A 15,012-nucleotide genomic window follows, 5' to 3' on the forward strand; every position below is an offset into this window, starting at 1 on the left:
CTCAGGTCCTCAGGCTCTCAGGTTCTCAGGCTCTTTGTCCTGCAGGTTGAGATGTTTTTTGCTCCAACACACCTGATTAAAAGTGACTGATTCATCTCCTCGGTTCTCATCTAGTTCTGCTGGTAATAAACATCTGGAACCTTCAGGACCAGGGTTGGAGACCTTGATGTGATTGGGCCACAGAAACCTACCTGAAGACCTACATGTTCTCTGATTGGATGGAGCGGCTGACTGTGAGTACCTCAAAGAGCCAGATGAGGAAGACGGTGAGGCCGATGGACTGCATGATGCCGGTGTAGTGGTCCAGCAGCGCCTGCCTGCAGCCCCGCCTCCACAGGTTCAGCTGCTGGTTCTGCCCGTCGGAGCCGAAGTCCTCCGAGGAGCTCCGGAGCCGGTGCTGGACGCAGGGCCGAGGGGAGAGGGAGCTGCAGCAGCTGAAGGGCACGCTGTCCATCAGGTACTTCCCCTCCACGTTACTCCTCAGACGGCTGCGGCGAGAAGCAGGCTGTTAACCAGTAACTAGTACTAGTTGAGTTCTGATTGCAGATTAGAGAACATCGTTTTAATTTCTTTGATTCTCTGTCTGAAGTTTTATAAATTAGTTTGATTGTTTCCTGTTTAAAGGCTGACATTTCCTGGGTGAATGCTTATCGCCCGCAGAGTTCTGGTCAGTTTTTTAAAATGACGTCAGGCACCAGTTGATGCAATGTTTCAAAGTCTTGTGAGATCCAATAAAGTATGAGCTGAGGAGGATGCTCAGCTACTACCACACCAAACTTCAGCTCAGGATCTGTAATATCTGCTGACATTCAGCAAGTTTTGTGTTTAGGATGTGGCAGCCATCTTGAATTGGACTGACTCCACAACTTAATAAGTTGTAAATGTACAACCAGTAGTGACTTCCTGAGAGTTTCAGTGTGTGTGACTAATGAACACAAACCTTTTTCCTTCGTTGGCGGGCAACAACAACTAACTGACATATTAGAGAATAAATAAATAAATCTAAATAAATTTGTACTTCAAAATAAAGCTGAATTTTTTGCACATTCCAAGTTACAAAAAACAAACTAAACCCCTTAAATACTGCGTGTTTTGGATGTATACACTGCTGTTAAACACCAGGAGCTACTTTTCACTTCTTCGTAGTTTTAGTTGAATCTTCAGACTTTCTGAAGGTTCTCTGAAAGTTTTTCATCAGCTGTCGGCTGCTGTTTTACTCTCTTACAGTTCAGTCATTGTCCCTCATTATATGATTTATGCTGGCATGGTTTGCAGGTTCTAAAAAGTTGAGAGAACTAGAAGTACGGAGGAGTAAACATCAAGCATCGGGCCTCAAAAAACAATAGGAACGGTGTCTGTAAGTCATGTCTTTCAGGCACAGAAGAGTCTGGCCAGCTGCTGGTCAGGATCAGAGGGAAGTCTGGATCCTGGGCAGGAAACTGTACAGAAATCAGGCCTGGATCAGGACTTTGGTTCGTGTAAGTGCTGAGCGCAGACGGGTTATTTTGGGTGATTTGGACTGTAGTTGAACCCTGAAGGTAAATCCTTTGATCTTCCTGTTTTCCAGACTTACTTGCTGTGAATCAATGACCTCAGTCTGAAAATCACCTGTTTACTGTCCTCCAGAGACACCTGCTCAAACTTCCTGCTGAAGACAAGTCAGTAAAGACGTAAACTAAGATGGAAGGTGGAATAATTCATGTCTAACGTCTGACAAGGAATAACTGTGCAATAAGCAAAAAGACTTCTACTAAACTTATTCCAAAGAGAAGATTTTTAAAAACTATTTTTAGTGTAAAGGTGTTAAAAACAGATTTTTGTGGAAACAATGTCTTTCTTCTGCCTTCTTTGCACATTTTTACTTTTTCTGTATCTGTCGGGGAATCCTCCTCTTCCTCTGCTCTTCCACCTCTGGACTGAACCTCTGCAGCTCTTTATTGTTCTTAAAAATCATCTTTTCATAGCTTACAGTTGGTCTAAAATGCTGCTGCACATCTTTGGAGACCCATCAGTCCAGTTTCAGCAGGTTTAAACTGGCTGTTAGTTTGTTCTCATACTGATTTTAGGATTATTTTTAAGTTTTAAATGGTTTGGCACACAGTTATTTAACTCCAAAGAGCACTGAGATGCCTGGGACAAGCTGCCACTGATGGATGTTTTAAACTTCCTTCCATCACTGGAACGACTCCCTCCACCATATTTCACAAAGAATGACTGCAGTCTAACTGCTAACAGATCCACTGGAAACTGCTGGTACCTCAGCTGGTCTACATGGTGGCATTTTCCACCTGAACAGGCAGACAATGTTGTTTTTTTAAAAATGTGGTTTGAATGTCGTCACTCAGACTCAGTCTTCTGCAGAATCTGCTTTAAAGTTCTACAGTCTAGTCAAACCTTCTTTGAGTTTTATTCACAGAATCTAGATTGAAGAAGATCTATCAGGACTTCTCAAAGTCAAGGATGTTTTCCTGGAAGGAGTTCTTTCAAAGCCAAGAAAATCTCTTTTCTTGCATTCAGACAAATCGTAACGACTCAACCCTGACAGGATCAGCATCTCTATGAGTCACAGCTGGAAAAATGATATTAAACAGCTCTGAGCTTTTAGCTGGCTACTTAGCAGCTTAATGGCATTTATTGGTAATTTGTTCATGTATTTCATTAGCTGTTAAAATGCTGATAAGTTTGTGCTGACAATAGAGAAAACAGTCATGTTGGACATGTTGTAGGTACTAATTATTTACAAAAACATCCTTAAAATGTTATTAAATTAAAAGACTTAAGTCTTTGGATGTTTCTTGACACCATAAAGTTCTTTCAGTCAGATCTGAAGCAGTAATGAAGCTTTTTACAAATGTTTTCATTCAGGCTCATTCCTTGACTTTGAGAACCATCTTCTGTCACGACCAGGATCTATTTCAGGTTCAGGATAAACTGAACTCCACTTACTCCACCACATCACTGTTGGTCATGTCTAGGAAGCGGCTGCTGATCCACTGGACCTGGAACCAGTCCCGGTAGCCGGTGTTCCCGCAGCACTGGAACTGGATTTGCAACAAGTCCAAAGTTCTCTTTAGGTAGCAGCGTCCCGGCGTGTCTGTGTCCTTGTAGTAGTGCATGGCATTCCTCAGGCCCAGGTAGAGGGACTCCTCCAGCTGGCTGCGGATGCTGTAGCAGAGGAGCGCCCCTGCCAGGACGCAGGCGGTGAAGAAGAAGGTGCAGATGATGTACGGCATCATCACCAGCTTCCAGCGCAGGAACTTGTTTGTGTCCGCGCAGTCCAGGCAGATCTTACTGCCCAGGTAGTTGATGCCGCAGGCAGCCAGTCCTGTGGTGATGAGCATGTGTGGCACGTAGAGGATCCCCTGCTCTGACATCACTTCCTGCCACTTCTGGATCTCCACTTTAAGGAAAATGCCCATCCCGAAGAGGATGGCTCCGGTCACCACAGAGATCCAGTTGAGCAGCCAGAGAACTTCAGCCAGCTTTTCTCTCTCAGCCTTGGTGAAGGTTACCTTACCGACTGCCATGATGGCAGGTTCTGAGCGGCCTACGTCCAGGAGGCAGACATGGTCAAAAATTCAAGTTCCTCAAGCTGCAGTACTGATTACTACCACCAGGTTCTGAATCAAACACATCTCCAGTTTTGTTTTCACCAAACAAAGTGTCTGAATCTTTTTCTTCTCAGATGTGATCTTAAAGGCTAACTTGGTGTCAGGTCTTTGTTGTCAACTTTAACTTTGCTCCGTTTGTTTGTTCCAGCTTTACCAACACTCAGATTCTGTTCTCAACCCACAACTTTAGTTCTTAAGGCTGCAGCTTTTTTATTCGTCATAAATAAGTTGTTTCTTCAATGTAAGTCAATCAAATGTAATCAAACTGAAGGCACCTTTAAAGCAGAAAGTTTTAAACGCTGGTCTGTTTGTCTCCTCGATAGTCAGCCTTTCCTATGTCTGACCCAGATTAGTTTTAGTTGGACAAACGAATCTGCACCAATCAGGAGCTTCGGTCTGTGCAGAGCGCATCATCCTTTGTCTTCAGATCCCAGAACCAGGTGGAACAAGTCCACTCAGTAATCCAGCATCTCGTGTCTGTGACTCCGACCTACAGAACGTCTCCAAGAATAAAAACCCAAGACGAAGCTCCTGCATTTGGTCCACGGGGGTCCGGCTTCGGCGAGGCCTTCGTCTAAATGGAAGCTGCAGAACAAATGAGGAAGACAAGCAGTCAAAGCTGCCAGGAGGGTGTCATAAGGAGCTTAATGAGATATTTTAGTCGCTCTGCAACTCCAAAGACAGAACCAGCGTGGGTTCACTACAGAGAAGGAAAAACGACGTTTTATTAAACCGGTGCTGATCTTATGAAACATCATCATTACAGTGTGAAGTAAGGACAAATTTGGAAGAATGATCACAGAAACATGTTTACTCAGGTAAAATAAGACCAAAGTGATAAAATCTGAGCTGGGTTTGCAGCTGTTTACCTTGACTTTTATCCGTCAGCCTCCTGTGAGTTCGATCAGACCTCCCATCATCCTCTGGCAGGATGAGCTCTGCCACAGTTTCAGCCATGAAGCAAACACGGTGTTTCTGAAGCTCCGACTCACTTCCTGTCCTGCACGCTGTAATCTCCTTACAGCTAATCAGGTTTGCTGTAAGCTGCAAAATCTCCAACCACTGACTGGATGCTCAGCAGGAAGATTTATTGGGGGGTAGCAGATATAAAATAAATCAAGATGTCATCAAAACGGTGAGGAGTTTAGGAGGAGGGGTATGTTAGAGAGCCACGGCTGAAGCATGGTTTAATAATAGGTCGGTAATACATTTCAGTGACTCTATTTAATGGTTATAAAATATCTAGAAACTGAACACGATGTTGGTATAATAATAAATAATACTGTATAATTTGGGAGCGATACAAAAACAGCCGGGACATACCGGGTACTTCTCCAGCATGTACTCCGTACATATCTTTGAGATACTGGGTACTTAAAGAATATCCTAAAGATACATCCCTGGTATTTACCAGGTACAAATCTGGCTGTTGAGTTGAAAACTTTTTCAGAATAGCATGAAAAGTCTAAGATTAACCAAAACAGCCTAAAGCATAAAAATGTGCATGTGCACAAGAAACCAGTGAACGTGTTCGTTAACTTTTCAGACGTTCTTCAGCTGCAGATTTGTTAATAACAGAAGAAATACTGAGCGCACAGATTAACTTCACCATTTTAAACTTTATTACTCATCAAAAACTTACAGAAGTGAGATTTCAGGATCATCAGGGTTAGATTAAAGTGATTAAACTCAGATTTATCAACGTATAAAAGAAACATGTCAACAAATACAAACTAAATCTGTACAAACAAAACGTGAAAAACAAAAAAAAAACATAATTAGGATCAGAGTTGTGACTGTAAAATCAAAATATGGTGATGTTTATTTGTAGAAAACATGAATTATATCTGAGCCCATTTAACTCAATTTCAGTTTTCAAGACCTTTTCCCAAAGGTTTTTAAATATTAATGAAGAATATTTCGTCAAAGTTACAAAGTTTTATATTTATACTTTTAGAACATAATGTTTTATTTGTCTATGTCGCACAGATTATAAAGCAAAATATTATGTCTTAATAGTTTAAATGCACATTCAAAATACAATACAGTCATCTGTACAACATCTGTCCTGCTTTTGAAACAAAGGTGAAGCACTAAAAACTGAATATTCAGTAACACCACCTAGGAAACCCACATAAACACACAGATCCCAGAGGAAAATTCAAAAAACTCCATTAATAAACACATTAATCCCTTTACATAAACTCCCTGAACGATGCGACTTAAGCAGCTCCAAGACGTCACTTTAGGACCTGCTGGCAACCAAGTGGAGCAGAGCAGGGAGGAAACAAACGGAGGAGCATGGAACCATCTCAGCTTAAACTGCATCCTTCAGCCAGGATTAACTGAATCAGGCTGTCAGTCAAGATCTTATCTCCTTTGTTTAACTCAGGAGGAAAAACGTGAAGATGTTTAAAGTTATTAGGATGATTTAGTGATTAGGTTTGTTGTTAGGACTGTAATACCACCACCTGAGCTTTATCAGACCTCGGTGTGATCGTTAACTAATTAGGTTTGTTGAAGGGAAAGTAGCGGGTTTGGTTTTTAGGTCACGGTTCGGGCTTCAAGTAGACCTGTCAGTTAGTTGTTTTTCTCAGATATGAGTATTAGACTGCCATAATGGTGCTAGTTGGGAAACTGAATCTGAGTGAGTGCCTACAGGTCACACAGAGACACCGTGGAGTCGTACGACCACAAGCCGAAGCCGAAGCCAAAGGCTGGGTAAACGGGAGCAGTGAATTTGGTGTGGAAAGTGTAGAGGTGAAGCATTGGGTTAGAGGTAGCATTGTAGAAGGACACGGTGCCAGTGGAATAGTCCACATACACTCCGATTCTGTTGGGCATCAAGGAGGAGTAATAAAAAGAAACTGTTTTTTCTTCTTTGTTGTGCCAAAAGGAACAACCTTTTTCAGTGCAGACCAAACTCCAGCACTGATCGTTCCAGCCGAGCCTGCAGTCGGCCGTGTTTCCTCTCCTGCTGATTCTTTTGTAACTCACTGCTATGATAACAGGTCCCTTCATCTCCACCTCCCAGTAACTGCGACCGGCCAGGCCGTTCTTACACAGCACCTGCCAGCAGCAGTGCTCGAATCGCTCCAGGTGGTCAGGATACGGCTGCTCTTCTCTGACTACAGTCACCGTCTTCCTGTCGTCAGACACTTTGAGGTTTCTGTGGGCTGTGTTCAGATCCAGTTCAAGCTCACAGACATCTGAAAGACACAAGCAGCACATTTTCATCTATCACTTCATTAAATGTCTTTGTGAAGGCAGTTTGTCTTTAAACTGGAGATGTTGCATCTTCTGTGACACTGAGGTGTGAATGCTGAGTGATGGATGACTGCTGAAGAAGCTGAAACCGAGTTAAAGCTGAAGGAAGACCACTAGCTACAAGCTAAAAGTAGCACAATGTTAACTAAAGAAGTGGACATCGAGGGCAGTGCCACTGGATTGTCAGAATGGGGTGGTTCTTACATTTCTTCAGACCATTCTGCAGCCGCTGTTCTCCACAGTCGTCCGCTCTGCAAGAATAAACAGTGAGACAACTTATTGACTTTAAATGTAGGAAACAAACAGAAACAGACAACATTTTGTCAGTTTTTAGCAGTTTCAACTGGATTCTTTCTTACTTGAGAGTTTCCAGTTGGTACTGATGGTGTTTGACTCTATTTGACAGGATCTCGATTCCTTCGTCTCCCGGGTGGTTGTAGCTCAGGTCCAGCTCTTTCATGTGGTTGGGGTTGGCGCTCAGAGCTGAGGCCAGATATTTGCAGCCGTTCACTGTAATCTGACATCCCGACAGTCTGAACAACACAAGCCACAGATTCAGTTAGTTTATTTAATATTTTGTATCACTTTTATCCGTATCGTGTGCTCAAAGCTTCATAAATACCTGAGAATTTCCAGTGTGCAGTTTGAGTTCCTCAGGCCGGTGGATAACGACTCCACGCCTGAATCCTTCAGCTCGTTGTTACTCACGTCCAACTCTTTGAGACAAGAGGACTGAGTGCTGATGATTGATGCCAGAGTCTCACAACTTGTCCACGACAACTCACAGCCGCTCAGCCTGAGGATGACAAACAATCAGACTCATCACCAACTGTTACAACACATAACAGCTCTCCCCTTCAGGAAAAAAGTCCTTTTAAAACATGTCCTGCTGTTAAGACTTCAGGAAGATGTTCGAGGTTTAACCTAAATCATAAAAGTGGAAAATAACATGACTTTTGGAAACTATGTGCGTTTGAGAAAATTGTCTCCATAAAAAGTCAGGGTTTTGAATCCAAACAGATGCAAGAGAAGAGATAACCCATCAAAAGGTGATTTATGACGTCCTGTCAGGGAATCAGATAAATCATAAACCCTGCAGCCTTAAACCCCTAACCTCCCAGGTCATGAAAAGTTGTAGAATTTATGACATTTCATTCATAACAAGTTGAAAATAAAACTTATACGGTAAGATGCAATAAAAAAGGTTAGACCTAATCCAGAGCAACAGATGATTTGATGACAATGAAGTTATTACCTGTTATTACATGTATTACAGGTAATGAGATAATAACATAAACCTTTTATAAAGGTATACATGACCAGATAGGGTCATAAAGACCCATTTATGATCTTCTTGTGACCCTAAATGAGAGCATGCTGCAGAGAAAAGGTGACCCCTGACCTGAGAATCTCCAGTGAACAGTGTGGACTCTCCAATCCACTGGAGAGCAGCTTCACTCCTGAATCCTGCAGCTCGTTGTTGCTCAGGTCCAGCTCCTTCAGAATGTTGTACTGGGCGCTGAGAACTGACGACATGACTTCCAGACTTCTCTTTGACAGGTTGCAAAAACCCAAACTGAAAAAGATGTAAGACAAAAGATTTTTTTTTATTTTATTTTTTTTATTAAATCTAAGATGTGTTTTCAAGATGTAAGATTTATGCTTAATCACAAAATACCGTTCCAATTACTGGACTCACAGAGCTCGTTTTGCAGTTTCGAGCACCGGCAGCAGCCTCAGAAAAGCTTGTTCTGAAGCAGAGTATTTCTTCAAGTCAAACATGTCCATCTCTTCTTCTGATGACAGTAAGATGAAGACCAGAGCTGACCACTGAGCAGGAGACAGTGACTCCATGGAGAGACGTCCTGAACTCATGGACTGCTTGGTCTCCTCCACCAGAGAATGGTCGTTCAGGTCCTTCAGACAGTGGAACAGGTTGATGGTTTTCTCTGTAGACAGACCACTATCAAGCCTGTCCTTAATGAACTTGATTGTGTCCTGATTGGTCTGCGAGTTGTTTTTCTTTTGCAGCAGACCGTTTAAGAGCTTCTGATTGGTTGGCAGTGAAAGACACAGGAGGAAGCGCAGGAACAAGTCCAGATGTCCATTTGGACTTTGTAAGGCCTTGTCCACAGCGCTGTGGTGAAGATTGGTTTTACGCATGGACAGCATCCAGTAACCCGACTCATCCAGCAGATTGACATCAGAGTTCATGAACTTCAGATGAACATAAAGAGCAGCGAGGAACTCCTGGACGCTCAGATGAGTGAAGCGGAACGCCTTGTCCTGGTTCTGCCCGGTCTCTTCTTTAAAGATGTCAGTGAACATGCCCGTGTACAGAGAGACTGATTTGAGATTGATTCCGCTCTTCGTCAGGTCTGACTCGTAGAAGATCAGGATACCTTTCTGCAGCTGCTCAAAGGCCAGTTTTCCCAGATTGAGAATCTTCTCCTTGCTTGGTGCACTCCATTCCAGCTCTAGACCATTTCTGTTGTTAAATATGGACTGAATCTGCAGGAAGTTGATGTAGAGCTCGGTCAGGGTCTTGGGCAGCTCTTCTTCCTCTCTGGTTTTCATCACTTCCTCCAGAACCGTAGCCATGATCCAGCAGCAGACCGGGATGTGGCACATGGTGTTCAGGGCTGGAGATGTCTTGATGTAAGACATAATTCTGTTGACAAGCTGGTCATCTTTGCATTTCTTCTTGAAGTAGTCCAGTTTCTGAGCATCATTGAACCCAAGGATTTCTGTCACCACGTCAACACTTCCATCAGGGATCTGATTGGCTGCTGTAGGTCTTGTGGTTATCCAGAGGCGAGCAGAAGGAAGCAGCTTTCCCTTGATGAGGTTCGTCAGCAGCACATCCACTGAGGCGGTCTCTGTGACGTCAGTCACAATCTTGTTGGTGCGGAAGTCCAGAGGAAGCCGACTCTCATCCAGACCATCGAAGACGAACACAAGCCGATACTCTTCAAAGTTGGAGATTTCTGCGTCTTTGGTTTCGGGGAAAAAGTGCTGAATAAGTTCGATCAAACTGAACTTTTTCTCTTTCAGCACATTCAGCTCTCTGAAGGTAAACGGGAACAGGAAGTGGATGTCCTGGTTGGCTCTGTCGTCAGCCCAGTCCAGACAGAACTTCTCTGTTAGCAGTGTTTTTCCGATGCCGGACACTCCGGTTGTCAGGACCTTTTTGACCGGCTCATCTCTTCCAGGTCGGTCTTTAAAGATATCCTTGTATTTGATGGCTTTTTCTGGTCTTGTGGTTTTTCTGGATGCTGCTTCAACCTGTCTGATCTCATGTTGCATGCTAACTTCTCTGCTCTCTGTGACTGCCAGGTAAACCTCTGTGTAGATTTCCTCTTGAAACTTTGTGCGTTTGAGAAATATGTTGGACTTGAGATTTTTCTGGCACTCAGCAAAACTCTCTGAATGAACAAAAGACAGATGAATCAATAAGCTGATGGTTTAATAACTGAGCTATCGAAAAGACAAAAACTTTTAAGTGTTTATTGACTTACCAGACACCGGCTCGGAGTTTAAACCAGCAAGAATCTTCACGAGGTCGTTCCGTTCGAGCTTCCTCAGAACCATTTTAGTCACCTCCAGAGTATTTTCACAGTAGGTCTGTAGCATCTGATCCACCGTGTCTGTCCGGTCTGCGTTTTTAATTTTGCTCTTTGGGATCACTGGCAAGCAGCCCAGGACATCAGACTTTTGTAGAAACCATTTGAATTCTTTAAACTCTTTGTCTTCCAGGTCTTTCAGCGCTTTTAAGACCAACTCCTCCTGGGCAGGAATAACAGCTTTCTTTTTCTCCTGACAAATAAAAAAAAGGCATTTTGAAGAAGATGTTGAACTTTAAGACCCATCGTTATATTTTTGTAGGTTGCAGTGATTCAGGTCATAATAATGCCAAACGCTTAAAAGAAAAGCTGCTGGACTTTTCTTGGTTTTTGAAGATAATTCATCTCAAACTTGGCCTGATTATTAGTTTTCAGTTTATACTTCATATGATTTATATTTCATAGTTAAATCATAATTCAAAGTTATTTTATAGTAATAAACTATAGTTTAGATATTGAAACCCCCTTATAGAAATATAACATGTGGAAAACTACATGTGAAAATGGGTTTTGGGGACATTTTCAACATGTTTTTCCGTACATGATTCTATGTAAAAAAAAGAAAAAGTTAATTTCATCTAATCTAACCCTAGATATTTTGGTTTTACAGGTTTATACAAACAGTTTAAAGATTTATTTTTTAGGATATATTTTGTATATGTATATATTTTGTAGCATGTACTTAGTAGTTAAATGATGAGTTCATTCAGTCCAGTTTGTCCACAAAGTTGAAATTCCAGCTTGGAAAGTTAAATGTTTCTTATCAGATCCAACAGGGTTGATCCAAGCGTAAAAAGGGACGATAGCTGCTATAAAAAGTGTTTTATTTCCAGTTTTGTCAAACTGAATCTCAGAGAGAGAGCTGTAGAGCCTCTGTCAGTGAAAATGTTTCTGCAGTGTTTGATTGTAGTAAATGTCGTCAGATGGATTACTGAGAGCAACAATTACATTTCTGGTTTTCTGACTTGCAGTTGGAATGTGACTAAGTTGAGAGGAATGTCGATCCCAGATCCGGCTTCGAGCTTCTGAGTCAAATAAAGTCTTCAGTAGAGACCAAAAGGAGCGGACATGTTTCATCTGTAAATGCACCATTTCTCCGCGGTTAATTAACTGAGTGAAGAAGATGTTTGTAATGTGTGCAAGCTGTTTAAAAATAAATTCAGAGAAGGAACAAAAGGCCACGAAAAGGAAACTGAATTTTTCACAGAGGTGTGTCTGCTGCACATTTCACTGCTCAGAGTTTTGTTTTCATTTCAGGCTTTACGATTAAACTGTTGAGACACTGAATTAATTTTAGGTTGTGAAGCGAGCAAACAACGAAAAGAACGTCATGAACCTAAAACCTGGTTTACCGAGGAATACTATCATTTTATTATTTAAAAAACACCTGAGTTTGATAACCTGGAGAATTATTTATAATGTTTTCAGTAACAGATAAAAAAAAGCAATGGGGCCGGTTTGAGAAATTTTCTTTTTAACAAATAATTAGAGAAATATACATTTTGTAGGCTGTTAAATATAGTTCTTAGAAAGAAATTGGAATTGCCTAAAATCAGAATCAGCCTTAAACAATGCCTTTAGAGCATTTCCCTGGAAAATGTAAACTTTTACCCAAAAGTCTGACATTAAATTAACTGCAAATGTGTTGTTGTCTTTATAAATTGCATTAAACCATTTTTTACTTATTGGTAGGTTGTAAAAATATTGCACCAAGTTCCTGATTATTCTGATTTTACTGCCAACTGTGTTGTGATGCTGGTCACACAGTTACCAGAGTCCATGAGGAAGAAAGCCTCCAATGATGATGATCTGCTCAGAGAATGTCTCAGGCAGCAGAAACCCAACATGGAAGAGGAGAAAGAGGAACCATCATGGAGAGATAAGCCTCTGCACGGCATGAACCACCGGCAGATTGAGGAAGTGGCTGATATCAGTGGTTAGAAAGGGCTGGACTGATGGACAGACAGAGACACTAATCATGGAGGCCGGGGTCCATCATACCAGGCAGGACCCAAGATGGAGGCTGGGTAAAGATGTTCCTGAGACAGTCCAGCACCTAACAGCAGGATGTAAGATGCAGGCAGGCAAAGCCTACATGGAACATCATAACCAAGCAGCTGGAACAGAGTACAGGAACATCTGTATCGAGTCTGGACTGGAAGTCCCACAGTCACAGTGGGAGACTCCACCTAAGGTGGTGGAGAAGATACTGTGGGACTTCCAGATCCAGACTGACAATCAGCTGATGGCTGACCAACCAGACATTGTGGTGAGAGATAAGATCCAGAAGAAAGCAGCAGTGATAGATGTAGCAGTCCCAAGAGACTGAACCATCAGGAGAATCTGGAGAAACACCAAGGGCTGAAAGAGGAAACAGAGTCAAGGCCTCAGTGGTACCAGAGGTCATCGGACCCCCAAACTGGAAGAGTGGATACAACAGATCCCAGGAACAACCTCAGAGATCTCTGTCCAGAAGAGCTCAGTCCAAGGAACAGCTGAGATACTGAACAGAACCCTGAAGCTCCCAGGGTTCTGGTAGAGGACCTGAGCTTGGAGTGAAAGTGGAACAAATGGGGCGAGATGGAAGTTTGGTTTTTGTGTCAAGATCTAAATTATTTGGTTGTTTTTTAGTAGTTCTTTGTGTTTACAGTTTTCTCTTCTTTGTGATGTTTGCTTTCTGTGTTCTCCAGTTGTTTCTCAGTCAGTCTCCTCTCCCCGGTCCTGCCACGCCCACCTACACCTGTTTCCTGTTCTCATTAAGCCACCTGTCTCCTGTTTCCTCATCAGCCTCAGTCCTCTGAGTCTCTCAGTCTTCACTTCTCTGCAGTTGACCTTTGACCTTTCATGCTCTGTCGGGTTCTCCGAGTCTCCTTCCTTTTAGCATTCAGGTCATTTTTATGGCTTATATAAAAAATGGCCCATAAATATTTACAGATTGTCTCTTTGAGATAAAAACTTTTCCTGATAAAAAAGAAAAGACTTCTGAAGTGAACCAACAGCTGAAAAGCTTGAATCTTTCCACCAGTCAGTCAGAGCTGGAAAAACTTTTCAAACTATTTTTAAAGTCAGAAATCTGTTTGCTTCCAATTCAAAAACTTGAATTCCCTATTTTTCTTACTCAGATCAGTTAAGAAGTTTTCTCTCTTTCACATAAATATTGATGCATACACAAGATATAGTTCTAAAAATACTGCAAGTATCAGAGAAATGCAAAAATCTAAAACTAAATCTTCAGGTTAATAGTTAAACCCTGACTCACAAATAGACATGAGAAGAATGGCTGCTTCATTGTTAAAAGTTAAAAGTATCCCAACAATGACTCTTTATTCCAGCAGTGAAGCAATCAGTCCTTCCAGAGAACAGAGACGCGTCTGTCATCAGGTCACAGTAAAAGTGCATTCCATCTTTAGCTAACGGGCAAACGACCAACACACACACACACAACACGTTTTTCTTTTTACACAAAGACAAATTCAGACACATCTGTGTGACAGAATAAAGCTTCAGATAAATGATGATGTATTTTTTATTTCTGTATCTAAAACTTAATGTTAACACTTCAGTCTAACCAACCGAGGACCGAAGTGTAAAATTACTGAACTTTAAAAAGTCAGACTTCAGTTTTTAAAACTAAAAAATTGCTTCTATATTTTATCAATTTTTGTCAAACATGAAAAAAGCAGCAAAGCAAACGTCCTTCAACAGGTTGGAAGCAGATTTTTGATCCTTTCTTTTGTGCAGACTTCAGTTTTGCACGACATTTTATCATTTCTTTTTAAAAACTATCTTAAATCAGAATTAAACCTGATGCCCTTCAGTTCAGATTCTCGGTTTTCTGTTTTCATTTTCAGCCCTCAGAAACAGAACGCTCCACCTCAGCTGTGACGCTCTCTTACCTTTCGGCTCATCTTTCTTCAGCTGCAGAACAAACCGCCACCTCAACAAGCAAACGCTTCTGAGGTTTTTCTACCTGATCTCACTCATTCCTACCCTCATTACACGTCACCATGGCAACAGGCTTGCCTAATATGGAGGCGGGGCTTCTGAGAGCTCTGTGACACAGCAGATGTTTAAACTAGAACCCTGTGAGTTTAATTAAATTGTATAAAACCAAACCGTGTTAGAGACAGGGAGCTTGTAGGTGGGATTAGCAGCATCCACCCCGCAGCATGATGCTGCCACCACCATGCTTCACTGTGAAGATAGTGTTGGACAAGCTTGGTTTCCTCCTGACATAATGTTTAAAACATCTAAATGAGCTAAACTCCATCATCAGATGTGGTTTTGTTGATGAATGCATGAAGGGAACATCAGAGCAGTGCTGCTGAATTTGTAATTTCACCAAAAACTATTTGTGTTTCTGTTGAAATGTTATGTTTTGTCCGTCTTTGATTCATCACAACTCCTGAGAGCGGTGGTTAGAGAGGAGTTGTGTGAGTGTTGTTGGTTTAGGAACGTGCTGAAGGTATGCGTTTCCTTCTGTTCACTCCTGCAGGTTGTTGTAACGAAGC

General features: G+C 41.9%; 2 protein-coding genes across 2 annotated transcripts in view; both read right to left on the minus strand.

The window, feature by feature from the left end:
- Nucleotides 1-4,587, minus strand: part of LOC108242522 (photoreceptor outer segment membrane glycoprotein 2-like) — an 8,914-nt gene extending 4,327 nt beyond the window's left edge. Inside the window, exons 1-3 of the mRNA XM_017427393.3 lie at nt 4,481-4,587; nt 2,947-4,196; nt 242-488 (exon numbers count right to left, since the gene is read on the minus strand). Of these exons, the coding sequence (XP_017282882.1) occupies nt 242-488; nt 2,947-3,527 (828 nt within the window). The 5' untranslated portion in view covers nt 3,528-4,196; nt 4,481-4,587. The remainder of the gene's footprint in view (nt 1-241; nt 489-2,946; nt 4,197-4,480) is intronic.
- A 191-nt stretch (nt 4,588-4,778) lies between these two features.
- On the minus strand, nt 4,779-14,449 carry LOC108242528 (NACHT, LRR and PYD domains-containing protein 3). The gene is made up of 8 exons (XM_025008378.2): nt 14,398-14,449; nt 10,397-10,694; nt 8,578-10,303; nt 8,281-8,454; nt 7,501-7,674; nt 7,238-7,411; nt 7,083-7,129; nt 4,779-6,820 (listed from the first exon to the last, which is right to left on the minus strand). The coding sequence occupies exons 1-8, from the start codon at nt 14,407-14,409 to the stop codon at nt 6,267-6,269; spliced, it is 3,159 nt and encodes a 1,052-aa protein (XP_024864146.1). The 5' UTR covers nt 14,410-14,449; the 3' UTR covers nt 4,779-6,266.
- Nucleotides 14,450-15,012: the final 563 nt, after the last annotated feature.

The sequence above is a fragment of the Kryptolebias marmoratus genome, linkage group LG19, assembly GCF_001649575.2.
Source record: "Kryptolebias marmoratus isolate JLee-2015 linkage group LG19, ASM164957v2, whole genome shotgun sequence".
NCBI lineage: Eukaryota > Metazoa > Chordata > Actinopteri > Cyprinodontiformes > Rivulidae > Kryptolebias > Kryptolebias marmoratus.

Excerpts from the sequence above, each read along its gene's own strand:
- LOC108242528 (XM_025008378.2), bottom strand. Across the intron at positions 7,675-8,280 it reads TGTTCACTGGAGATTCTCAG|GCTGAGCGGCTGTGAGTTGT; the intron begins GTCAGGGGTCAC and ends TGTCATCCTCAG. Across the intron at positions 6,821-7,082 it reads GCAGAATGGTCTGAAGAAAT|ATGTCTGTGAGCTTGAACTG; the intron begins GTAAGAACCACC and ends TGTGTCTTTCAG.